Below are 26,714 nucleotides of genomic sequence, written 5' to 3' on the forward strand. Positions count from 1 at the left end.
TTAAGTAATATTCATAGTCTTGTCATACTATCATATTAAGTGGCACATGCTGTGCTGTCATAAATAAATTCATTTAATTTCATAATATAATCGTCAATACACATAAAACATTACTATGACTGACAGACAGACAGTCAGACACAGCCTAAGCCCTAAGTCGATGGATCTAGAATAATTTTGAATTTAACGATTATACTAATTTATTTATTGAGATGCAGTTAGTATCTAAATTGTAAGCGAAAAACGTAAGACCAATAATTCAAGTCCAATCACGCTTTAGCTCAGATTTGGTAATATATTATGTTTGATAGAGCTAGTGATTTACTTTACGTTGGAAGGTTGTGTTACTAGCTAACACAACCCTGTTAGACGCCCTTTTCCGTGTGGCATCATGACCTGCCTGTTGAATTGATGACAAAAGGATAAGGGAACCATGTACGTAAAGATAAGGTAGGTATTAGGTAAGTATGTTATCCTTGTCTAAGTAGACTGTGCGTCACTATTTATGAAAATCAACTTGTTATAAAAAAACTTCATATACATGTATCGTGGCATACTTGTACGCTTTAGCTATACAAGTGGTGCTCATAGCTGACGTCTCGATTGGGCAGAATAACTGCGCTTGCGACTCGGAGGTGGCCAGTGGCGTTAATCTTCAAGGTGTGTAACTGTGTAAGGTGTATACTGTATAAGTATATTGTGTCTCCGTATTTCGCTGTGAGCGTGTTTGTTTTCGGTCTTACGTCACCTCAGTCAATCCACATTCCATCTCTCTATCATTGATAGGTAGTTAAAAACGAATCTTAGTGTGAATTGACGTGTTGTGTTAATTTATTGATTGAAAACGTAGATAAATCACGATGTTAAAAAACTGTTGGGAGTGTGTGATGGGGTAAGGTTTTTATGGATGTAATGTGTAGTTACTGGGCTAAACGGCGAGAAGTTTGTCCCGATACTTTACTTTTGTAATATACGGAAATCAACTTCATAGGAACTCAATGTTTGCAAACATTATATTTTGCTTCAAATATTTTAAAGTGTAGTTTGTCCCCTTGTCAAATTCTTTTTACTATTTCCAAACGACTCCCAAATCTCAATAACCAAATGTCAATGTCAACAGTGTTGACAAACGTTACGTTTGGACTTGGACTTGAAGAGCCGAAAACAAGTTTAGTAGGTTATGTAAAATAAAATACAAGATTGAATTTACATATTATATTGCATAGAATTTAACATGAATCGTCCATGTGGTAAAAGGCTTGTGGTTAATTGACGTACTTTAATTAGAAAATATAATTTAGTAATTGACCGTGAGTGTTGATATTTAAATCGATTCAGTGGTTTACTTCGATGAACATAGGACGTGTATGTTTTAATGGTTTTACCAATTCTGATTGATAGCGTGTATAAGCTAATATTTATATCAGAGCAACTTTGAATACATGATTACTAATGAAGTAAAACTCTTTCATATAATCTAGCTCGCCTGTTGACAATGAAGTGTATGGTACGATGTTAAATGGACACTCACAAAATACTGCTTGGCCTGAGTCACATCGACAGAACGAAAATATGTTTCGATTACCGAGGCCCCTAAAAAATGGCGATATGATAGAAATAAATGGAGCTTTACAAGGCAATCCACAGAGGTATTTATAAATATTATGTAAACTAACCATGAAATGAATAGCAATTTATAATTGAATCACTTTTTTTAATCAGCACTTATCCATTTTAACACCTGTTTCTCGTCTTATTATTTACTTTACAAAATAATTGATTTGTATAAAATATGATTCAAACGTAAACCTAATTTTAAATTATCCTTTTCAGGTTATTACTCAAACTTACAACAGGTATGAATAATCCAGATGACTATAATATTGTATGCAAGGCTGAAGCAAATTTCTCTGAGAATATTTTCCATATAAGTGGCAGTGTAAATGGACAAATAGACAACCAACCACCCTCTGAGGAACCAGATCTTATCGGTCAATTTCCAGGTAATGTAGTAATTAATTATTTGGATAAATTATTAACACTGTGATATTACTACATATTTAGTTATCTATAGTAAAGTAAACATTAAAATAAAAGAATATGTATGTTTATGTGTATTAAGGAAAAGAAGAAAAATCTATTTACATTTCCTCATCTACTCCTCACAGTACCAAACTTATTTCCTGATTTTTTTTGTTCCCTTAATAATTATTTCCTCCTTTGTAGCAGATGGGAAATTCAATTTTATAATAAGAGCAAGAGGACATGGATATGTAATGTACCTGGATATAGATGTGTTTGAATCAAATATGGGCACGAGAGAACTAAAACACAATTTAGGAGACATCACATTTTTGACACTGGACGGTGATATTACTAAGATTGAAGATTTGAAATTTACATATGCGTAATTATAAGTATTATTATTTTATTTAAAGTAGTCTTAACTATTGTATTACACTTGTGTGAGATTTAATTTATTGTAATTATCTGCATTTGAAAAATGTTTCTCACGGAAGAATCACATACCTACTTTTTCTGATCAGAATTCCATTTTACATCAGTATTAATCCTGATTTATGTAGGTTGTATTAATTGTTATTATAATTTTAGAATTTTTTTGTTATTGAGGATCCCACCCACGCATTTACACCTAAACATTATTCTCAATATTGTTAATTAATTAATTATTTTTTTGTAATAAAATTGTGGAAAATTATAAATTTTCTAGTTATTCAATTATTCCTGATAATATTTGAAAAATTCAAACTAAGTATTTTTCAATTCATTCTGTTTAATAAGGGGTTCTTATAATATTTTACTTCATATTTTTATGCATTCATTTGGGTTTTGACAAATAGATAAGTGGCTTTTAATTACTAAAGATATTAGCTTGTGACTGGCTAGGGAATAAATGATAAATAATGCATTGTTTTCACTTGGCTTTTCAATTACTACAAAATAATGTTATGACTGAAATATGTTATGAAATATGTGTATATAAATATGGATGTTTTGATAGTAATAGATTGTTTGTGTACACCATTTTTATTAAGTACTAGCTGCCCTGGGGAAACTTCGTTGATTCAAATTTTTCTCTCCGTAAGAACCATCCTCGTACTTCAAGGAATTACAAAAAAAAGAATTAGCGAAATCGGTTCAGCTGTTCTCGAGATTTGCGATCAGCAACACATTTAGCATTTAGCACAACTAGCAATTTTTAAATAATTTGCACCTGTCCAATACAATGATAAAATGTTATGCAGTATAATCCATACTATAAATATTATAAATGTGAAAGTGTGTCTGGCTAGCTTTTTACAGCCCTTCCACTTAACCGATTTGGACGGGTACAGAGGCAGCTTGCAGCTCGGGGACATAGGCTACTTTTATCCCGGGAAATCCGAGTTCCCAGGGTTTTTTAAAGGCTCATCTGTAATTTGTTTAACCGATTTTGGTGTTTGGTAAGAGATAACTTGCATCCATTGCTTTGTCTTTTTGGCTTTGTCTATGGCTGTCGGAAAAACGAAGAGTTACCACAGGATTTTTCAAAAACCAATGTCCACGAGAGAAGATCGCGGGCATCATTTACTTAGTAGTTATATAATATATCTGCACGGCAATACAAAATTGAAAACCTTGGAAATTGAGAATATTAGACTGAAAACTAGAGACAACATTTGCTGGTAAATATTTTTAATCAAAATCGGGTGTGTAAAACTAAAGTAGATACCTACAGTTTGAACCGACATAATGACGGCTGACCGAAATGCTCAAGACGTACCAATAATTTTAAACATTTTTTGCTTTGAATCACTGAAAAAAGTTAAAGTTTTAAAAGTCATTATAATCAACCCATTGCCGACTACTAACAAGGTGCTCCTGACAGAGTGAGAATGGTGTAGGCCATAGTCTGCCATGCTGGCAAAGTCCGAATTGGAAAACTTCACACACTATTGAGAATACTATGGAGAACTTTCAGACATGCGGGTTTTCTAAGAATGTTTTCTTTCACCGTTAAAGTAAGTGATATTTAGTTGCTTAAAAGGCATATAACACCCGACCTCCTAAAAAGAAGGCGAACGTCTTAATAACTAGGCTACTTAATAAATAAAACAAGTACTTAAATAATAATTATTGTCACGTGTAAATGCCTCTGGACTACGTTAGAGATGTCTGCGCATGACTATATCTGCCAATGTGCGATGGAAGACACCTCCATCTATCCCTTCACTCCATACCACCACAAAGATCGATAAATCACTCACTGCGCAGGCAGATATGAGGAGATCCGTAGGAGAACTAGAGTAACCGACATAGCTCAACATGGGCAGGGCACATAGTTCGTGCAACCGATAGACGTTGTAGTCCCAAGGTGCTGGAATGGCGACCTCGCACCGGAAGACGCAGCGTTGGAAGACCCCCCACTTGGACGGACGACATCAGACGAGTCGCAGGGAGCCGCTGGATCCAGGCGGCGCAAGACCGTGGCGTGTGGAAGTCCGGCTACAAGAGACCTATGTCCAGCAGTGGACGTCTATTGGTTAATGATGATGATGATGATGCAGGTTTACGTTCATACCGCACAAACGTCTCTTGGTTATCCATCATGGCGTCAACTGCTTGCTTCTCGCTGTAGAAGGCCGTCACCACTGCTATCGTGGGTTGCCGGGATGAGCATAGTGTCGGCATTTGTTTCCATTTTACGAACGGGTAACTAGCAAGTATTAAGTACTCACCAACTGTAGTATACCGCACAAAAGTCTCTTGGTTATCCATCATGGCGTCGACTGCTTGCTTCTCGCAGTAGAGGGCCGTTACTACTGCTACCGTGGGTTGCCGGGATGAGCATAGTGTCGGCATTAGTTTCTATTCTACGGATGGGTAACTAGCGAGTATTAAGTACTCACCAACTGTAGTGTACCGCACAAAAGTCTCTTGGTTATCCATCATGGCGTCGACTGCTTGCTTCTCGCAGTAGAGGGCCGTTACTACTGCTACCGTGGGTTGCCGGGATGAGCATAGTGTCGGCATTAGTTTCTATTCTACGGATGGGTAACTAGCGAGTATTAAGTACTCACCAACTGTAGTGTACCGCACAAAAGTCTCTTGGTTATCCATCATGGCGTCGACTGCTTGCTTCTCGCAGTAGAGGGCCGTCACTACTGCTATCGTGGGTTGCCGGGATGAGCATAGCGTGGGCATTTGTTTCTATTTGACGGCACGGGTAACTAGCAAGTATTAAGTACTCACCAACTGTAGTGTACCGCACAAAAGTTTCTTGGTTATCCATCATGGCGTCAACTGCTTGCTTCTCGCAGTAGAGGGCCGTCACTACTGCTATCGTGGGTTGCCGGGATGAGCATAGCGTGGGCATTTGTTTCTATTTGACGGCACGGGTAACTAGCAAGTATTAAGTACTCACCAACTGTAGTGTACCGCACAAAAGTCTCTTGGTTATCCATCATGGCGTCGACTGCTTGCTTCTCGCAGTACAGGGCCGTCACTACTGCTATCGTGGGTTGCCAGGATAAGCATAGCGTGGGCATTTGTTTCTATTTGATGGCACGGGTAACTAGCAAGTATTAAGTACTCACCAACTGTAGTGTACCGCACAAAAGTCTCTTGGTTATCCATCATGGCGTCGACTGCTTGCTTCTCGCAGTAGAGGGCCGTCACTACTGCTATCGTGGGTTGCCGGGATGAGCATAGCGTGGGCATTTGTTTCACCACCTAGGGAAGAGAAGCTTTATATAACCTATCTCGGTTCAATCTATTTTGATTGAATATTGGCGAATATTAGGTTTAACGACTTCCCTGGCGCAGTGGTGAGCGCTGCAGGATCTTATATATGGGAGGTTCCGGGTTCGATTCTCAATTGATGTTCTCCAGGTCGTCATTCGACCGGTCACAAATGGAATCAAATACCTCAGATGTGACTTAAACGTCATGTTACAAATAATGTTCTTTTGACCGAGTTTCGACCATGGCGCTGGCATGCCAAGACAATACATTGTATCTACAGTTAGTGTTTTGTGGTAACAGCGATAAATGAGGTCCTCGCATGATATGATTTAACACTTCAATATTTCAATTAAATCTTTAAAATACTGACAAACTTCAAATGGTCATAGAACACTGTATCTCGTAAAACACAAGGGTCAGCTTTGACAAAAAACTGCATACAAAAATACAGTGTTTTTGTATGTACGCACAACTCTTGTATTACAAGTGTAATAAATAATCGTAGTAACACACGTGCCAAATGTGACTTAATTTAAGAATGACGCACATACATAAGTTGATTACATTACATGCACTTTACTCATTTGTTTTAAAATAAGATTATGCATCATTTAAAAGCCGCGATGGCGATCACGAAGGCAATCTACTAAAAGCTCTTTTATTCAAAGAAAATTTACTTAAGCATCACAAGTAATGACGCGCGACGGTGGCAGTGCAAGGAATTAAAATTACTTGGAGTTATTCATCCAAATTTTCAGGGCACCTGCAAATTGTATTAGAAAACTTGTTCGGCCGAAACTTTTTTTAGTTTTTAGGTATGGAGACCTAGCCTATGGGAATGCACAAACTCAACAATATTATCTGCTCTTTCCCTTTCTCTCTCTTTACGTCGTAATCCTCACTAAAGAGGTTCTTAGCCCCTTCCATTAATAGAGGATTGATAGGGGCTTTCATGGGATAATAGGTATACAGCATCTTCGAGATCTTTCCGCATATTTTATAAGTAGTATAAATGATGGTGCTGAAGCCACCGGCTAAGATTTCAGTTCTTCTTTTATAATTTGAAAAGAGTAACTGCTGTCGTCCAACGCTGCGCTTTTCGGAGCGAGCTCGCCATTCCAGCACCTTGGGACCCCAACGTCTATCGGTTTTTCGAACTTCGCAACCCGCTGAGCTATGTCGGTCACTCTGGTTTCCTATGGATCTGCTCAGAGCAGTCTTACATAAAATAAATTGAATAATTTGAATTTAATTATTTACCTGGGTGTCGATACTATGTTGTCGCACGTAGATGCCATCTGACATTAGACGTGTCAACCCCTTCTCTTCTAAGGACTCTAATGCGTCTTTCACATCGGCCTTTGACCACTTTCCTGCACTGAAAATGGCACTCATTATTTAAGGCCCGATATTGAAAAATTTGCGACATATCGAAGCCCATAATTTTAAAACTATAAAAACAATAACTTTGATATTTGATTATTTACGCTTTTTGAGTATTTATTCTAAATTCGTTAGGATATAGAAAAACGATTGGATACAATTGCTTCAACAAAAAAATCGGAAAATTGCTCCAAATACTACAAATACAATTTTTTTTAACTATGTGGATAATTACCATTTCCAAAAACTTACTGATGACAATGTGTTTTTCTTTTATTACTTAACAAAGATATATCATACTCACGTTACGAAGTCTTCGACAGAGAGAGGATTAGGGTATGCATTTTCAATCATATCTAGTACCCTTTGTTCTGATATGTGTGTTTGATTCACTATACTGTCGTCAATAAACGCTGAAATAAACATTTTCATATAATACTGTAAAAGTAAATTGTATATAAATAACCAAGTTATTATACCTATAGTAAAATAGGAATCTATTTGATACAACTTCTGTCCTGTTTTTTTTATATACTGTATTTTCTATGTACAAGCTTTGAATGATATTATTTATATACTAGCGGGTACCCAGCGTGTACGCTACGCTAAAAAAATAATGTGCTTACTGCATTGTTTTATTTTGTCATAGACATAGATAGAAACATTTTTTGTGTTTTATATATTATAATAACAAAAATAGAATAAAAGTAGAATAAATCTATAAAAAATATTAGCTATTATATCAATTAATATTAATATGCATATAAGACATCAAATTATTTCGCCATGCGCACAGGAAAAGAAACAAAATGTCTAAATGTCTGGACAAATATGATTTATTTAAAAACACTTTTTATATGATAATAAGTTAATAAGTTAGGGGTATTGCGGATTGTTTATTAAACCCAGACCCATAATAATTTATATATATATATATTAAAAAAAAAAAAAAAAAAATTACAAACCTCCTTGGCAGAGTGGTGAGAACGTGGTCTTATGTGGAAGGTTCCAAGTTCGATTTCGGCGCCTTCGCACTTCGGAATTTGTGATTTCTCATCCCGCTTTTAAGACCATTATGCTAAGCCAAGGAGGTGGTTATAAAATATTTTATATAGACTTTTTGTCAGTGAATGTCCTATGAGTAATAAGTATGGCGTCTAACTTTTCTAAATAAGTATAATATTACTAAATCAGTTGTCCGGAAATCTCTAACTTTAACTCAATTGCTGTAGTGGTTTTCACAAATTTCATTGTACAATTTCCCTAGCGGAAAGAGTTGCAGTGTCCAGCAAAAAGCGGCGTAGTGGGGGAAAAATCGCAGAAAACAGGGGGCAACTGAACAACCATAATCGCGTGGTTAAATTCTCTCGTGCCCCTTCGGTCCGCCAAAGAGACGTAGAAATAAATCAAAAAGCAACATTATATTGATTTTGATGGCAACAAGCATGCTTTTTAATGTGAAAAACTATGAGGTTCTATTTCTATATCACATAATATAATAACATATCAATCAAATCAAGTACATACAGTACGCTGCAGAAAGTTATGTAACCTCTAGAAGGGGATAGCGGATTTGTAGAGCATTGTTTCTGTCGTTAAGACCGACAAAACGTCATATAAGTATAAGTGACATAGACAACGCTCTACAAAGTCGAAATGTCATTCTAAAGGCCGTTGTACATCACTTTCTGGCGAGTATTGTACACCAATGTGTCTAACTTCAAACTTGTGCTAAATGGTAAAACATACAAGGAAACATTGAATGTCATAAGACACTTTTATAAGTTAAAATATGTTAATTGAAAATAACAAGAGGTGTTCGTCATTCATCATTCTTGAGATGTGTATAAGAAAATAAACAACTGACAAATACAAATAAAGACAAAAAAATTGATATCGTAAGAACAGACTTAAGGCGATATGCGTCCCAAAAGCGGTGTTGATGAGACACATTTTGGATGTTCAAAGAATCAAGTTTTGACCTTAAAAACTTTTTTTTAAATATTATAAAAGTTAAAGATATTTTTAGGTGAATTACGAGAGCCAAAATACGATTGGCACAATTGGGCTGGCAAAAAAATCGCGAAGCTTCCCCAAAATATAAGAGAAAACAGTTTTATTCAATCAATATAAAACTAATTTCAATAAAATTTCGTATTTACGTTCAACGTTTAATACTAAGGGATTACGGTATTATTTTATGGCAACAGAGCACATATAATTTTAAATATAAATATTTGTAAAAAGCGTGCAACAAATTAGCGCTCGAGCGGCCCAGACTTTTCGATACATTTGCCTTTGCGATCCCATTTCGCCTTAAGAGCTACAAGACTTCATATTATCACGATGTTGACAATGCCCAAGTAGTACTTATCAGCTTTACAAAAAAACCGGTCATGTACGTGCGGCGAGTACGACTCGCACACGAAGGGTTCCATATTATCGTACAAGAAATACCTAACGCTTTTTTTTATGTAACCACAAATTCATGGTTTCCGGATTTTTCCCTTTACTGCCTTTATTTGTGTTATATAAGATTAAAACATGACATGTTACATGCCAAATTTCATGATTTTAGGTCAAGGGGAAGTAACCTTTAGATTGGACTCCCTTGATGGGCTTTGACAGACATAACAGACTGACAAGCCACAAAGTGAGGGTTCCTTTTTTCGGAACCCTAAAAAGTCTGTAAAAACTTGCTTTTAACTTTAAATACATATATTTGTCGTTTGTTTAATTTGGTATATTATAGTGCAATGATTTAATACTTATTTTTAGTGTAAAATAAAAAAATGTTCATTGAACATGTTATGTTTTCTTAAAAACTAATATTTTAATAGTATTATTTGCAATCTTAACTTTCAGAAAACACAGCATGCTTTTATATAATATTCTAATGAAATACATACAACCATTATCATACTTGTATATAACTGTCTTACTCGTAATATCACCATTCACTTCTGTGGCACAGAATAAAAAAATAATATTATATTAACTGCACACATAAAAATGTCTTGATATGTACATAAATAATTTAATATTTTTTAAATTAATAGAATAAAACAAATAAAATTTAAAGCCTTTAAGGGCAAGTTGCACATCAGGCTGCTAAGTTAAGTTTAATGTTATGGTTAATTATCACCAAGAAAAGTTGCAAAAGTCACAAAACTGTACCTAAAAGTTACCATGAAGGTACAAAATTACTGACTTGTGCAACAAAATTTTGTTTGTGTTTGTTGGTCAAATTTAGTTTTAGCTTTAACTATAATTTGACCGTCTGAAATGTAACTGACCTTATGGTTAATAAGCTGACTTGTCCCACCACCATCTACACAATAAAATAAAACAGTACTGACTGATAGACACTGCACAGCCTAAACTGGTGGAGCTAGAAACTTGGAATTTTGCCTGTACAATAGTTTCTCCCTATAACACGAACTGCAATATGAAAGGATTTTGAGAAATTTTAAAGGGAAACCCTAAATCCACACTAACAAAGTTGTGGGAATCTATGCCTGTGAATTCATCCGTGTGGATTACACTACACATAATCCGTACTCCATACTAATATTATAAATGCGAAAGTGTGTCTGTCTGTCTGCTAGCTTTTCACAGCCCAATAGTTCAACCAACTTTGACAAAATTTGGTACAGAGATATCTTGCATCCTGGGGAAGGACATAGGCTACTTTTTATCCCGGAAAATCAAAGAGATCCCACGGGATTAAAAAAAATTAAATCCACGCGAACGAAGTCGCGGGTATCATCTAGTAATTTAATAAAAATTATGGAGTATTTTTGCCAGCTTTGCCTTTCCTTTATTTTATGTAGTGATACTAACCTGGTGGTGGAGGACCTGTACCTTCTTGTCTTAATTCAACTTCTAATAGTTTCAATTGGTGATATTTGTTTTGCATTAATTTTATTATCTTCTTAATAAATCCCACATAATCTGTAAACAAGAAAAATATAAGAATAAAACAGGCAATAAGCATATTATCATGGAAGTATTTTATTTATACAAGTTTATTGGTTCTTATTCTACATTATTGGGCATACTTCAAGATGTGCACTAATATTACAAAGAGGTAGTCTCTTGATCCTCTTAAATCTCATAAGAAAGAGAGAAAAGAGTTTATGATAGAAAGAGAGGCATTTGTTAAACTTTAGACATCAGTACTGTGCGAGCTGAATTGCACTTTATTATGTCATAACAAGAGTCCCTATTTATGTAAACATCTTTACAGAGTGAGCACTGGGCCTCCTGTGTCAGTAAATTACTATTAAATATTCTGTGGTCAGTCATGACTGACTGATCTATCATCGCACAACTCAAACCACTGGACAGATTGGACTTAAAATTTGGTATTCAGATCAGATCAGGCTATTATTACATGAACATCAGCCAAGAAAGGATTTTCGAAAATTCATCCCCTAAAGGGGTAAAATAGGGAATTGAAATTTGTTTTTTAGGGGATTGATTAGTCTATGCGGACAAAGTGGCGCGAATAAGCTAGTTTGCTTATAAAATAAAGTATACCTTTAGGAAAGTCCTGAGGACTAACGAGTTCTCGGAAAAAGGCCTGGGCTTCATGTGGGCCATCATCAAGGGACACATTAGGTTTAAACCAAAACCTGAGTGCTCTTGCCTCTCGTGTGTGGTTACCGGTCACCGCTGACACCAAATACACACAAAACTCCAGTTGAGCATGGCAGGGTTCAGTTACACCATTTTCTGAAAACAAGAAACAAAAAAGTTAAATATTAATCATGTTAGAATAGAATAGAATATATTTTATTCAAGTAGACTTATTACAAGTGCTTTTGAACCATTAACTAGTTTAATTTACCACTGGTTCGGAATACTGTTCCTACCGAGAAGAACCAGCAAGAAACTCGGCGGTTGCTCTTTTCAGTTAGGAACTGAGAGTTCTTTGCTTTAGTGTGATACAAAGTATTCTAGTTGCACCTACCTCTGTGCTTTTATCAAAATTTGTTTCATTGTTGAGAAAAGAAAAAATAGACTGAAACATTGTATTAAGTTTATCAATATAGGTTTTTGGAACAAATCCACTGTAGCAGGTATTTTTTGATAAGTTTATCAGATGAAATTATCAGGAGGAAAATATTATATTTAGTAACATGTAAAATTAATTGACATAATAAACTGGATTACCATAAACTTTTTCCTTATTGATTATGATCCCTGTATGGTCACCTCCAGCCACATGAGTTTTGTCGCTTGGCTCTGCTTCAATCACTTTCCTTTCAACAATCAGCACTGTGGATGTTGGGGTTTTACTCTTTGGAGTCATTATCACCTTCTCTTCAATTTCAGCCATGATTACCTCACTGTGTTACACTACACTGCTAACAGGTCAACACGACGCGCCCGAACTCCTGTTTAAGTAAAGACGATGACTCATAAACTTAGTCCTTTTTAAAAATATCGTCAGTCGTAACAAATGACAGCACCGCAACCTACTTTGCTGGAGTACAAGGCTAACATCTGCTAACCTTAACATCAAATCTCGAGTTACTTGTTAGATCAATCGCTACTTTTAGGGCGGTTACAAATATGATAACTCAAAACAAAAACAAATAGCAACAGTTGGAGTGCACTCAACGATAAAATATAAGTTCATGCCTTGTTCTCGGCAAGATCATACTTGATGTTAAGTAATTACCTTTGAACAGAGGAAGTCTCAAGTAGTTTTTTAATTTAATATCTCGTGTCTCAAATACAAATTGATATAAACGATTTTTTTTTTTTTTTTTTTTTTTTTTTTAATACAATAAAACTTAAAGCTAGCCTTATCTAATTACTAATCCAATAAACGATTTGTGTATTGTTCTTCAAAGTTCAAATTAAAATTATTAAACGTCATTATCAAATGGTACATGTCATTGTCAACCACTTGTCAAGCTATCTACGTTGTCAAGTCATTCCATGCTTGTTTTTTTTTTAATTTATCTTACGGCCCTGGATGTCAGTTCTTTAAGGCCCACCTACATTGAATATACAAGGCCTTTAATTCCATGCTTGTATGAAGCATATTAATTCTCTCTTAAAAGGTCTTGAATTGAATGAAGCTTCCTCTAGGGGTCCCAACTTCCAAGAGTCTTTACTCTGTGTCTTGTTTTTTTTTATTTATTATTTATTTTACGGCCCTGGATAACAGTCCTTTAAGGCCTTGTGTCTTGTTTAGTTGGTCTGGTCCTCAGAACAGATGGTACCTAAGTTCTTAATAGAATTTAGAACACAAAATCGCACATAATATATTATGATTGCAGACACAAAGGACAGCAAACGAACACGACTTATACAACTTGTAATTGATTTGTCTGAGACTTGTACTGTAGTCTGTACGTATCTTATCTATATTCTATGGTTGAGCCTGTTGAGCCAGCGTGGATTGTCAATAAATTGTCAATGGGAAAAACAAACATTTATAAATATCTAAATTAACCTATCTTTTAAAATAAGCGCTGAAAATTAGTTTAAAGAAAGAAAGTAGCAACTATTGCATAATGCATATTTTGTCGTTTTGTTTGTTGTGTTTTATAATCTTGAAAGTGCAATGTCAAACTTTGCAAAATGTAAGCGATGATGAGTTACTGCAACTGATAAAAGAAGAGGAAAAGTTGATTGTATTGTTTTGTAAGTATTAAAGTACAACCTGGTGTTCCTCTAAAAGATGCTAATAAATTCCGAACCTAACGTGCAAAACAGGCTCGGCGGGCGGCGCGTTCTGAAGATTTTTGAAACTTATTATGTACTTGGGTACCTGGGTCAGATTTTTACCCAACTTTTAACAACAACAATTTTTACCCAACGAAAGTGTGTTTGTTTGTTGGTTTATTGGTTTGTCCTTTAATCACGTCGCAACGGAGCAACGAATTGACGTGAAGAGAGGTAACAATAATTATTATCCTACTAGCTGATGCCCGCGACTTCGTTCGCGTGGATTTAGGTCTTTAAAAATCCCGTGGGAACTCGTTGATTTTTCGGCATAAAAATTAGCCTATGTCACTCTCCGTCTTTGACTAGGGTCACTCGGCCCTTTCACGACCAGTTAGTCGACTTGGTGTCTTTAAAGTTACGTAGCTCTTCAAAATATACCTTTTTAGCCGATATTACAACTTAAATCGATAAAAAAAGCATTAAAGAAATTAATCACTATATGTTTTAAGCATTTTAATTTCTCTATTATTAGCAATATTCCGATTTATCAAAAAGGGCGTTTTTTTCAGTTTACGACCATTCTTCGTTAGTTCACGGCCACACTTTCGTCAGTTTACGACCATTTAAATGCCACTGAAAAAGGAGCTTTCGATGTATTTATTTAAAGTCAAAAATAAAAATAACAATATTTTCTCTGATATCACGTTTATTTATTTCTTCTATTAATTATTAATCAATATGTTTATCAAAAAAACTAACAAAAATAACTAAGTAATAATATCGTATCGAAAATAGATAGTGGGAAAACATAATTAATTATGATTTTTTTTAAATATCACGTTTATTTACTTCTTCTATAAATTATTAATCAATATGTTATCAAAAATAACTAAGCAATAATTTTTTATCGAAATTAGAATATAATGGACAAAAGTAATTAATTATGATTATTATTAATATTAATACAATAAAAAATTATATTATTATATAAATTACTTATTATTATCTTGCATACAAAATGGGCATATGTAATCCGATATTGCTGCTTCAATATATGGAACTTGTTCCAACATTGTACATTTTAGATGGAACCAGCGGACGCATTTATCACAGCCGATATTTTTTTCCGAATCATCCTCAACGTCGCTTATCAAGTCTTCATAACATTGGCTGCATTGCAAAACCTCCTTTTTTGAGGTGCTCTTCACCACTGTCCTTTTTTTCTTTATTCTTTTCTCTTTTTCTTTAGCTTTCCTATCTTTTTCTTCTGCTTTTAATTGTCGCTTTTGTGATTTTTCCATTTCTAAATTTTCTTTATCTTGGTCTTTTTTTTGGTAATAAGCTCTCCAAGCTTTAGAAGAAATTGCACTAGGTAATTTAGGTCCAATCTTTTTATCTTTTGGTGCTGGTGGCTCCGGAAAATGTAAATGTTTTTCGAAGATATCATCAAAAGACATGTCATTTTGTGTTTGTGATATTTCGAGTTCAGAAAATGGCAAAACCGATATATCGTCTAAAGATATATATGAGCCAGGTTGAGGTAAACTTATATTTGCAGCATCAGTAATTAGTTCTGTGGTCAAAATGTTGATATTCGGGCTTGAACATGAAGCAGGAGCTGGTGGCGTAATAGTGTCAATATTTGGGTTGCAACTTGGAGCTTGTAGTGTAAAAATATCAATATTTGAGCTGAAATTAGAGGGATTATTCAGGCTGGAACAAGCAGTAGTTTGTGGCACGATTCCAGGCTCATCAAAGTTTAAATTGTCTGGAGTAACTGCACAGTTCGTTTCAGTCACGAGGTCTTCAAGTATGCTCGAACTCTGATTAGAAGTTGCAGATGTTCGAGGCGTCTTTGACTTGGAACGGCGATTTTCGATGAATTTTGCTCTAGCCTTCTCAATTTCTTCCAGAATAGGCGTTACTTCAATATTTCGACTGGCCAAGTCTGTCTGGATTAATGATATAACCTTCAAGGCTGCATCGAAATCTCTTGCATACACCGTTTTTGCTCTATTTGATGTTGGACTTATTAGTTTCTGTAAGTCCTTGACACATTTTGTGTAGTCTACGTTATTTTCATTTAAGGGGTACAACCCACATTTTCGAAACCCATTTTTGATGGTCTCGTCCAAGTCAATTAAAGTGAAAGTCTCTTTAAGAATTTCACAAAAATTAAGTTTAGTAATGGTTTTGTTAATGTTCTCAGGGCGAACCTGCCAATTCCTTACAGTATTTTTCCACTTTTGCTTCAGCGGCCTAAACACGCTTACGTCAGCCGGCTGAAGCATATGCGTTGTGTTAGCTGGTAAGGCATATAATATTATGCCATTTTGGTCACAAAACTCACTCAATGAGTATGTCATATGAGACTTGTGCCCGTCTATAAATAGAATCACAGGCTTTTTGATACCGCTTTTGGCTATCCAATCATTCAAATCATTACATACATATTCATAGAAGACTTCGCTCTTCATCCAACCGCTTTCGGAACGTCCAAGTACCCATGATTCTGGCATATTATCAATGATAGCCTTAGGAGGTCTTACGTAGGGGAATATTACAAGGGGTGGGCATAATTTACCACTTGCTGTAAATACCACCAATACAGTGATATTTTCTTTTTCATTATTTTGTTTAATTACATATACGTTTTTGTATCCTCTAGGTCCCAAAACTTTACCACTCTTTGGGCACAGAGAGAATCCGGTTTCATCTCCGTTAAATATCCTGTCTGGTTCTTCAAATATGTCCAAAGCAGCAATAGACGCCATATAATCTCTCAATTCCTTGAACCACGACCTTATGCGGGTCTCGGTTACTGCGGCTCGGGCATTGTTAATGCCTTCTGGTACTCTAATACTAATTTCGGGATGTCGTTTTAAGAAGTTGTGGTACCAAGTATCACCTGGCTTACCCTCCTTAAAAGGGTTTTTAATTCCAGAATCGCGAATGATTTTGGATACACTTTCTATTAGATCTTGTTTAGTTAGTGGAAATCCACATTTAGCCATGTTTATAAGCCATTTAGATAGCTTTTCTTCAATTTCGCGACCTAATACAGGGTCTGGGCCTACTTTAGGCATTTTGCTCGCTGCTATTTTACCCGACGATAAACGGTCGTTTTTGGCACCCCATAAAACCGGCAGGCTTCTCTTATTCCCATTTTTTTGTTTTGTATGTCTTCTATTGCTTTCATTAAATTTTCTTCCTTGTAGTTGAAAAGACTACGTATGGTAGACTTTTTTGATACCGCCCGCGCCTTCTGCAAAATACATTTTACTAAAGTAAGTACATTAAAAAAACAGAAAATATCATATTAGTGGTAATATATATAATATTAGTAGTAATTGCAAAAATAAATTGAAAATGTAACCATGTTAGTTGTATTTGCAAGTTATAAAAAAACTTGTATATAAAATATGCAATATACATATTATAAACAGAAAATATCAACGTGTTAGTGGTATTTGCAACAAGTGATGAAATAATGTATGCCTTTGGTGATTTTTATACATAAGACCTCATAAAATCATCGTTGCTAAACAGTGTTAATTAAGGGTACTTGGATATTCACGAAGTTGTTGATGAAAAGTGGGTTATTTTATGAATACTTTAATAATGATTTCAGTGGTTATTTTAATAATGAGGCTGAAGTTGTCGTATAAGAAGCTTCTGCTATTTGATGAACTTTCTTGAAATCATGACATACCCTTGCCGGAAAATAAGCAACGAAGTCGGATCTCCACCAAAATGTTGATAATCTTACTTCTATATAGAAGTAATATATACCGACTTCCTATCTTTCTATCAAAATGGTTCATTGTCATAATATTATTGTAAGCTAGGTAATAATTTAATAGATCATACCAACTTATCTTTATCGTTTGCTTTTTTCTGTTTATTTTTTTTCGGTTTAGGTGGTGGAACCATCTGTAAATAGAAATAAAACACATGCAACATATACCAAGCACCAAACCCGTTAGTACGCAGTCAGACATCTTTGTGAAAACAGTATAAGTTTATTACTGTTTAAATAATATGGCCATACCGAACTTAATTATTTATAAAAGAAAGAAAGTAGGTTTCAATTCAATTTATCGTCAGAAATCTTCGTGAACAACACTAAACATTTGTGTATGAGAAAAGAAGTTGGTTCTCGATCATAGTTAGGTCTTTTGCCACATCACATTAATATTTCTGGTTGCGATTAAATCAATAAACGATCGCCAAAATATAGACATTAAATTGATGTTCTTATAGTCGCAAGCTAATCAGTAGGTATACGACCACCAAAATGTAGTCAAACTAATGAAAATAACTACTTGGTCGTTAACTAGTCTGTATACGACCACCAAAATGAAGTCAAACTAATGAAAATAACTACGTGGTCGTTAACTAGTCTGTATACGACCACCAAAATGTAGTCAAACTAATGAAAATAACTACGTGGTCGTTAACTAGTCTGTATACGACCACCAAAATGTAGTCAAACTAATGAAAATAACTACGTGGTCGTTAACTAGTCTGTATACGCCCGCAAAAAACTGAGACTTTTGTATGTAATAAAATTGGTGGTCGACAGATGATCCGTTCCCGACCACTTTGTATTTAGCTATCTTAATACATTTAGATTTCTAGGTTTTATCTATATTTTGCTGGTCGCAATCTGACATCTAAATAAAGCATGTTTATTAGGATGCCAAGAAACAATAACATTTACACCCATATAAAGCTGCATGTTAGAAAAGCTGAAATAAGATTCGATGAAAACCGCTCTTTTACGACCATGTGTTCGTAAACGGAAGGAAGCTAAGTTTTAGTCAGCCCATTGGCGACCACCCTTTATTTATATTAAATAAACCATTTTTTGAATCAAATATGGACTCAAAGATATATTTCAATCATACTCTAACACCTCAAGTGCAATAAGTATGCACAAACTTTACTAAAAACATGTTTTACTTACTGTTGAAGTTTGCCTCCTCACTAATTTTTTATTAACTTTTTGCTCCAAAATCGACACATGCGCTCCGTCTCAGATTCGTCAACTCACTGAGAGACACTAACAAATACTGGGTCAGCCAAATTTTACTTGAGGGAAAGAGATGGACAGAGCATGCTCTTGCAGCAAAATGAACGATCGCTGCGTTATTATTACAACTATTTTTGGTTGTTTTCTGAAAAATGGTCGGGAACAGGCTGTGGTCGCCAAACCGGCCAAATGACCTATACCTGTGCAAAAAACCACGTTAATCCGTTTCTCCGTTGCGACGTGATTGAAGGACAAACCAACAAACAAACACACTTTCGCATTTATAATAAGGGTACTGATTCTTGCTTCAACAAAAAATACCTACGTAATATACTAAAATCAAAATGATACAGAAAAGACATTCCTCAGGGCGCATGCCTCTGCACATTTTTCTATTGATATTAATTTTATTGTTTGTAATATTTTTTATTACCCGCCAGCCCAAAAGGAGGGTATTTGTTTGACCTGTATGTATGTACGCTCATAACTATTCAACGGCTCAACTGATTTTGATAAAAGATATGTGATACTCATAAATAGACATCGAAATATATGCATTTGCATAAAACTAACAACTGCATTTTTGCATATTTTAGTACTTTTTCAGTGATAGTGCATATTTCAGTATCATATCGCATAGTTCACTATCAAAAAATATGTATTATGGTTTTTAAGGTTAATGTGAGGGCTGAAAAAGATCCAGTGCAAACTGCAATCAGGGTTTTTTGAAAACTTTTTAAATTACTTGAACACAAGTAATTAATAACAATTAATTTGATTGTTTTAGCTAAACCAAATTGTGATGTGTGTAATAAATTGGAACAAAATCTTGACAGTATGTATGATGATTTTGTGAAGCACATGAATGCTCTAACTGTGAAAGCAGTTAACAGTCATTTATCCAGACTCTACAGTCCAACCAAAGAGCCGGCAGTTGTATTTTTCAGACATGGAGTTCCTTTGCTCTATGATGGTATGAAACCTTATTCCATTGGGCACTAATTTTACTATAGTGTTAACCTACGAAAGAGGAAATGTGACTGACCATTTTCGTCCAACCTTTTCACTATATTAATTTATGAGATTTAAAAGTTAAGTTCCACTCAGACTAAGAAACAAGAGACTTGTCAGACGCGTATACCTGAAAGGGACAAAACAACAAAAGAAATAATACTCACGTATAAAAGGTTATGTTTCATCATTTATTTTACACAGCAATGCACCATAAATGGCTTCTACACACCTTCAATACTAAATTTAAAACAGAAAACTAAATAAAAACTCGTAATATTCACAATTACTAATTAATCTCACAGAGGTTTGTTGGGCACAAAGTACAACGTGCCCAACAAAAAAAAGCTAAACTATGACAAAGACAAAAACTGTGTTTTATGTCTCTATCACTCTTCAGAGCTTTTCTATGCACCTAGCTTGCTCTAACAAGGTATTATTATTTTAATGCCAAGTCTCCTTAATACTTAGCCTGAGTAAGTTCCATAATAAATTGTGATCTAACTTAAATGTCATTATTTAATATTCATTCATATTTGTTCATATATGAGATTTAGGACATACTGTCTCAAAAGTAAACTTTGAGAAGATTGACACTATTTTTATTTCTGGCAGTTCAGTTTTATGTTCAACTTACTTAGCTTGAAACTTATAGGACTAAACTTTTTATAAATTGAATGGTTGAATGGTTCCAAAGTTTAACAATATATACATATATCACTTAAAATAACCATAAATTAACATTTTTTTAAAATATAATAACTATGTATATTGGGCAATATACACACTTAATTATGTAAATTTATTTTTGTGTTAATTTAAAAATAGGCGAACCAGAGGAAAATGAACTTTATGGGTTTTTGGAAAAAAATCAGACTCCAGCAGTCAAAGAGTTAACGGATAAAATTTTTGAGCACATGACACAAGCAGCTACTGGTTCTACCACAGGGGATTGGTTTATCATGTTGTAAGTACTGTCTTACTTATTTTTAGGGTTCCGTACCTCAAAAGGAAAAACGGAACCCTTATAGGATCACTTTGTTGTCTGTCGGTCTGTCAAAAAACCTATAGGGTACTTCCCGTTGTCCTAGAATCATGGAATTCGGCAGGTAGGTAGATCGTATAGCAGACATTAGGGGAAAATCTAAAAATCGTGTATTTGTAGTTACATCACACAAAAAAAAATTGTGGTCATGAACTAAAAATTAGTGTTTTCTATTTTGAAAAATGAATACTCGTGGGGTATCTATGGATAGGTCTTCAAGAATGATATTGAGGTTTCTAATATCATTTTTTTCTAAACTGAATAGTTTGCGCGAGAGACACTTCGTGGGCGAGTCCGACTCGCACTTGGCCGGTTTTTTATTATTCTTATTTTAAGAACTATGTATTTTAGCATCTTTTGTAATGTAATTTTTATGCTTTTGTTAAAGTTATGGAGCATCCTGTGTGGAATGTCAAAGGTTGCATGCAGTTTGGGAAAGTGTGGGAGCAACATTACGTGGACGAATTAATGTTGCCAGAGTTGATGCTAATCTAGCTGGGCTCAATACAGCCAAGAGGTTTAAAGTTGCTAAACTTCCAGCTTTTCTCTTGTAAGTTTAACTACTTTTTAATTAACTTTATTAGTTCTAAATGCTTGTATAGTGCGCGACTTGAAGTTGGCAAAAGGTTTGTAAACCCTGTGTCAATATCTGTCGTCTGTGCCCCTGTGTGGTGTATACGCGTACATGTCACACACACACACAAACGTACGAAATTGTCTTCACTTTTTAAAATACAATCATATGAGCATTGCCTATTTGGAGTTTTATGATATCTTTGATATTATATAAAAGGTATAAGTCCCGCAAATTACTATTGCGCTGGAACCATGTCTCATTAACATCGAAATGACGTCATTTTGACGTCAGCTGAAATAAAAATATACCTACCATCAGCTCAAAACTTCAGTCTAGTGCTGACGTCACTAAAATGGCGGCCACGCGCATTAGCAATTTGCGGGACTTATATAATTATCTTTTCTTTTACCCAAGTGAAGCCAGACGGATCAGATAGTAAGTTGCTGATAGTTGTGTACACTAATTGTGTGTGATGTGTCATATACCTACAATCTACATAACATAATATTATAGCTGTATGAGTAAATATTTCTATTAGAAAGGAGTCAATATCAGTTATTAAATTGAAATTAAATTATGTTATAAGTGATTAATGGTTGGTTGGTTGTTTCAGCTTCCGTCTTGGAAAAGTTTATCGATATGACTTACCAAAGAGAGATATCAAATCATTTGTTTCCTTTGCCCAGGATTGGTACAAAAATTCAAAAGGTGAACCGGTACCACTTCTTTCATCACCATTGTAAGTCAAACATAATACATAATATATAGTCCATACAAAATGTCTCCTCACGCGCCATTTTAACTCTATGGGTCAACTATCATGTCAAAAGTACGGTTCACTAAAATCATACTTTTGTCATGAAATTTGACACAAAAAGTTAAAATGGCGCGTGAGGAGTTAGAATTTACGCGTTAGAAGTGATATTTCTTTAACAAATTCAAAGACTAAAAACCTTATGTATATATGGATCTTAAAAAGTGGATTTTTTTATTTCAGTGATGAATTGGTAGATTGGTCTGTTGAAATGATCAAATTCAGCATAGCTTTTGGCTTGGATATATTAGCAAGATATCCTTGGATCTGGCAGATAGGACTAGCAGGATTTGGTCTTGTTGCAATAACAGCCCTTATAGCATTAATCAAAGCAGGAAAAACAAAACCTAAAGAACCTAAAGAAGTTAAGAAAGAGAAGAAGAGCAAATGAGTTGGTCAAGGTTTTTATGATATTTTAGTATGACCAGTGAAAAAATATTGTTATCAGGGTAGGAATTTTGCATTTATTTATCCGTCCTAGTTTTTGAGCATGTGATAATACTTTTTTTAACTACTGAGGTATACTTACCTATAAGTTGCATAAAAATCCCATATATTAAGTAAAATGACTTTTTGTATTTTTTTAAATACTAAATAAGTATAAAAAAATTATTAATAAAATTATTAATTTTGCATAAGACTTTTATTAACTAAAGTTAAATAGTAAAGCATTTTGTCATGGGTTTACTTAACTTAAAAATAGGTAATCACATTTGAGAGTAATATTAAAATATTGATCACAGAAGCATAAGTGCACATAAGCTTATGAAAATATAAAAGATTTATTTTTAAGTTTTAGTTAAAATAAAGATTTTATTATACTTTTGAACACTATAAATACAAAACACATATTGTTACTGGCAACATATTATAACATACAGACATTGTATAAAATTCCTCAATATTCTTTACAATACAGGGCTGTTTCAGTTAGAGTCAAACATAATAATATGAAGTTTATTTTTCTATTGTATTTAATACAGCTCTAATTGAACACATTGCACAGGTAGTTCATTAGCTTCTAGTTTGTGCTATAAATTAAGTGTAAAATTCCACTAAAGTAGGTACTAAGTATTTATTATATAGTGTCTACTTGTATGTTTATTCTAAACACTGATGCTGGGTCTGCTAGTTCAGAACGAACAGCATTCTCAAACTTTTTGAATATTATAGAAAATTCCATCATATTCTCAGGTTTTGATTCAATCCACATTTTGTCAAATTCATAAAAGAGATAGCAATAAAACTTGTGAAACAAATTAATACTGGGCAGGTATTGTTTACAGTTAAACATGTAAGTTTTGGCAGAGCCATCCTTTAGTAGATAGTAAGCCATGGACGTTAAGTTAATACCCACAATGGCATATGTGTAGCCATACTTAGGGTGCAACGAGTGACTTAAAACATGGCTTGAAGCCAGAGTGTACTCTGTTGCAAAGTATAGTAGATTTTCTAAACCCAGGAGTCCCATACCACGAAAGTCTGTTTTTGGATCATCACCCTGAAAAGAAAACAGATATGTATGAAAGTGGTGTTGTGGTTGCAGTTTTTTACATACTATTGGTACTAAAGAATTTATTTTTATTTTGTATGAGTAATCTACAAGTAAATTTAACAATTCCTTGAATCAACTAGAGAGTTACACATAATAGGCTATCTGTAAAGTTAAAGACTATATGTAGGTATGTACTCAATTTGTTTCAATATTGTTGTATTTCTTTACTGTACCTGAAAACCGATGTCCTGCCAGTCTTTAGTAATCCTTGCTTCCAATGGTCTGTCAGGCATCAACAAATTCCACAACCTCAAGAGCTTTGCTTCATGATCTGGATTACTGCTATCATACTGTGTACACCGAAGATCTTCCACTTCATCAACTAACTGACGGTAACTCCAGATTTGTATGAGACACTGACGAAATGATGGTTTGAAAGCATCGTGGAGTTTGGGATTGATCTTCTTAACTCTTAGAATAATATTTATTGGAGGATCGAGTATCTCAGAGAAATGTGACGCAATGAATCTTCGCTCTCTTACCACCGCGTCTAAGAACGAAACAACTTCTTTTACATCTCGCATTCGTGATAACATTAATGATTTTTCAATATTACACGTCCTCTGAGCTCCTACTCTATCGCCATAACATATCCTTTGCAGTTCACAAAGACGCGTAGTTTTTCGCAAAAACCATTTTATAAAAGGTCTCAAATACCATTGAAGCACAGACCAAAAGTTAAAAAATACCATTTCTAATTTATTCACAATTTTCACTTTTCCTTTACATACTTTTCAGTTTCCACTTATACAATCAGTCGTGTATACCTAGTAAGTAATAGCTGCACAATGATCTAAATTCAGTAGACCAGTCTCATTCATTAATGGATCTGTGATATAAAGGCTACGAATTTTAACTAGGTATTTTTTAAAACATCAGTCAGTAAAAAGAGAAAAAGAGTGATATAAATCTGATCAATTGAATTCTCTGTTCTCTATGTCACAGATCACTATCACCCACGAATCTATAGCACAGACAAGTAATCTCTATAGATTCATTATTATCACATATTAGATCATAGAGGTAATCATTCATCCAAGAGATTCATGCTATCACCATATCACTATATTACTCTAAGTCTACTGTGTTCACCAGGCAGACGAAGCCTCGTATAGCAAATTTTTGTATGCACGGATGCCTGAAATGGACACATCAGCATCTACAGAATCATAAATCACACCAAAAATGAGTTTGTTCTCTGTCACTATATTATCAAGATTTACTCTATGGTCATAAAAAGTCTCAGACTAAGTAGGCCTTAAAAGACTGTTATCCAGGGCCGTAAAATAAATTTAAAAAAAAAAAAAAATCAGACTAAGTATTAAGGAGACTTGGTATTAAAATAATAATACCTTGTTAGAGCAAGCTAAGTGTATAGGTAAGCTCTGAAGAGTGATAGAGACCTAAACACAGTTTTTTGTCTTTGTCATAGTTTAGCTTTTTTTTGTTGGGCACGTTGTAGTTTGTGTCTAACAAATCTCTGTGATAGTAATTTATTGCGAATATTACGAGTTTTTATTTAGTTTTCTGTTTTAAATTAGTATTGAAGGTGTGTAGAAGCCATTTATTGTGCATTGCTGTGTAACAGTTATAGGAAACGCAAATTATGAAATATAACCTTTCATACGTAAGTATGATTTCTTTTGTTGTTTTGTCCCTTTCGGGTATACCACACAGATATGTCCAAATTTGCAATTAGCGTGGCCCCCTCAGTCCCTCTCGCTCAAGCAGATTTTCTTACTTGTGAAATGTCATTCCCTCTACACTTCACTTTGTTTGTTAAATAATCACGTACAAATATATTTTGACAAACAAAAGAAAAATCCACGGTGATAAGGACAAAGCATAATCATTTTGTTACGACGTTATAACAAGAGCTTAAATGCATTTAGCTATCTCGCTCTAACAGTCAGTGTCACAATAGGGCTACTTCTAACAGTCCTTATTCTGAGGGATATACGCATCTGATAAGTCTCTTGATTCTTAGTCTGCGTAATAAATAGTACCTACAAGAAACACTCGTACTTAACTATGTACCTACCTTTTTTGGTAATGTTGGCAGTACAGTCTTTCTGACAGTGTTAGTCTTATAATATTGGTATTGAAGCATGCATTCCATGCATACATTTTCGGTTTTGTATGAAAGTCCGGTCTCTTAAAACGTAGTGATTCTTTTTGGTGTTCACCTCAGAATAAGGACTATTAGAAGTAGCCCTATTGTGACACTTACTGTTAAAGCGAGATAGCTAAATGCATTTAAGCTCTTGTTATATGAGATGTTAAGTGAGGTTATGTTGACTCAAGTATTGTAAATAAATAACTGATTAGTTTTGTTGTTTTTTGTTTTTGTAATTATTGTGCAATGGTGGGTTGCAGTATACTAGGCTACAATAGCCGACACAAACGTAAAATAGACGGATTATCATTTCACAAGAAGTACCTCTGCTTGAGCGAGAGGGGCTGAGGGGGCCACGCTAGTTGCATATCTGGACATATCTGTGGTGTTCACACCCAGCACCATCCCAGCACACTTAATGCGTATTTTTTTAACACGTTCAATGCGGCGTAATATTTCCCTGTCTTACTCGCAGTGCGTTACAAGGAAAATCTGACTGGTACATTGACTGAAATCTAGTGCGCTACGAGACATAAACGATTTGTACATATACCTCCATTATCAAGGCTTTATTTTCTCAATAAACCTAAGAAAGACCATTTTAATATTATTAGAGGATAGTATATGAGTCAAACTATCGTGATGTGAGTTAGCTTTAGCGTACCTATATCATGTATTTTGGAAAATATAAGGCTTTTAAAATCCCAGACAATTTTACCTGGTGTAGCGCCTGCAGAACTAGCAAC

General features: G+C 34.6%; 5 protein-coding genes across 9 annotated transcripts in view; 2 read left to right on the forward strand and 3 right to left on the reverse strand.

Annotated features, from left to right (window-relative positions):
• LOC117986875 (uncharacterized) overlaps nt 1–12,946 on the reverse strand; it is a 32,115-nt gene extending 19,169 nt beyond the window's left edge. Inside the window, exons 1-8 of the mRNA XM_034973795.2 lie at nt 12,818–12,946; nt 12,307–12,530; nt 11,671–11,865; nt 10,972–11,082; nt 10,038–10,091; nt 7,433–7,541; nt 7,006–7,123; nt 5,598–5,733 (exon numbers count right to left, since the gene is read on the reverse strand). Coding sequence (XP_034829686.1) covers nt 5,598–5,733; nt 7,006–7,123; nt 7,433–7,541; nt 10,038–10,091; nt 10,972–11,082; nt 11,671–11,865; nt 12,307–12,472 — 889 coding nt within the window. The 5' untranslated portion in view covers nt 12,473–12,530; nt 12,818–12,946. The remainder of the gene's footprint in view (nt 1–5,597; nt 5,734–7,005; nt 7,124–7,432; nt 7,542–10,037; nt 10,092–10,971; nt 11,083–11,670; nt 11,866–12,306; nt 12,531–12,817) is intronic.
• On the forward strand, nt 679–2,779 carry LOC117986885 (uncharacterized). 3 transcript variants are annotated; one of them, XM_034973839.2, is made up of 4 exons: nt 679–892; nt 1,482–1,649; nt 1,834–2,003; nt 2,227–2,762. In XM_034973839.2, exons 1-4 carry the CDS (start codon nt 861–863, stop codon nt 2,409–2,411), a joined length of 555 nt encoding a protein of 184 aa, XP_034829730.1. In that variant the 5' UTR covers nt 679–860; the 3' UTR covers nt 2,412–2,762. The 3 variants fall into 3 exon arrangements, with proteins under 3 accessions (XP_034829730.1, XP_034829731.1, XP_034829732.1); XM_034973840.2 differs by having other exon boundaries at nt 684–892; nt 2,230–2,751; XM_034973841.2 differs by lacking the exon at nt 679–892 and adding an exon at nt 928–1,250 and having other exon boundaries at nt 2,227–2,779.
• Nucleotides 12,947–13,520: 574 nt separating the features above from the next.
• Nucleotides 13,521–22,935, forward strand: LOC117986882 (thioredoxin domain-containing protein-like). The gene is made up of 6 exons (XM_034973836.2): nt 13,521–13,791; nt 19,638–19,823; nt 20,690–20,828; nt 21,295–21,456; nt 22,097–22,222; nt 22,481–22,935. The coding sequence occupies exons 1-6, from the start codon at nt 13,662–13,664 to the stop codon at nt 22,686–22,688; spliced, it is 951 nt and encodes a 316-aa protein (XP_034829727.1). The 5' UTR covers nt 13,521–13,661; the 3' UTR covers nt 22,689–22,935.
• Nucleotides 14,067–19,030, reverse strand: LOC138403091 (uncharacterized). 3 transcript variants are annotated; one of them, XM_069502167.1, is made up of 2 exons: nt 18,785–19,030; nt 14,067–17,080 (listed from the first exon to the last, which is right to left on the reverse strand). In XM_069502167.1, exon 2 carries the CDS (start codon nt 16,899–16,901, stop codon nt 14,808–14,810), a length of 2,094 nt encoding a protein of 697 aa, XP_069358268.1. In that variant the 5' UTR covers nt 16,902–17,080; nt 18,785–19,030; the 3' UTR covers nt 14,067–14,807. The 3 variants fall into 3 exon arrangements, with proteins under 3 accessions (XP_069358268.1, XP_069358266.1, XP_069358267.1); XM_069502165.1 differs by having other exon boundaries at nt 14,067–17,748; XM_069502166.1 differs by lacking the exon at nt 18,785–19,030 and adding an exon at nt 17,528–17,543.
• On the reverse strand, nt 20,033–24,814 carry LOC117986883 (ELMO domain-containing protein 2-like). The gene is made up of 2 exons (XM_034973837.2): nt 24,026–24,814; nt 20,033–23,798 (listed from the first exon to the last, which is right to left on the reverse strand). Exons 1-2 carry the CDS (start codon nt 24,542–24,544, stop codon nt 23,376–23,378), a joined length of 942 nt encoding a protein of 313 aa, XP_034829728.1. The 5' UTR covers nt 24,545–24,814; the 3' UTR covers nt 20,033–23,375.
• Between the last annotated feature and the right edge of the window lie 1,900 nt (nt 24,815–26,714).

This window comes from Maniola hyperantus, chromosome 12 (genome assembly GCF_902806685.2).
Source record: "Maniola hyperantus chromosome 12, iAphHyp1.2, whole genome shotgun sequence".
Lineage (NCBI taxonomy): Eukaryota > Metazoa > Arthropoda > Insecta > Lepidoptera > Nymphalidae > Maniola > Maniola hyperantus.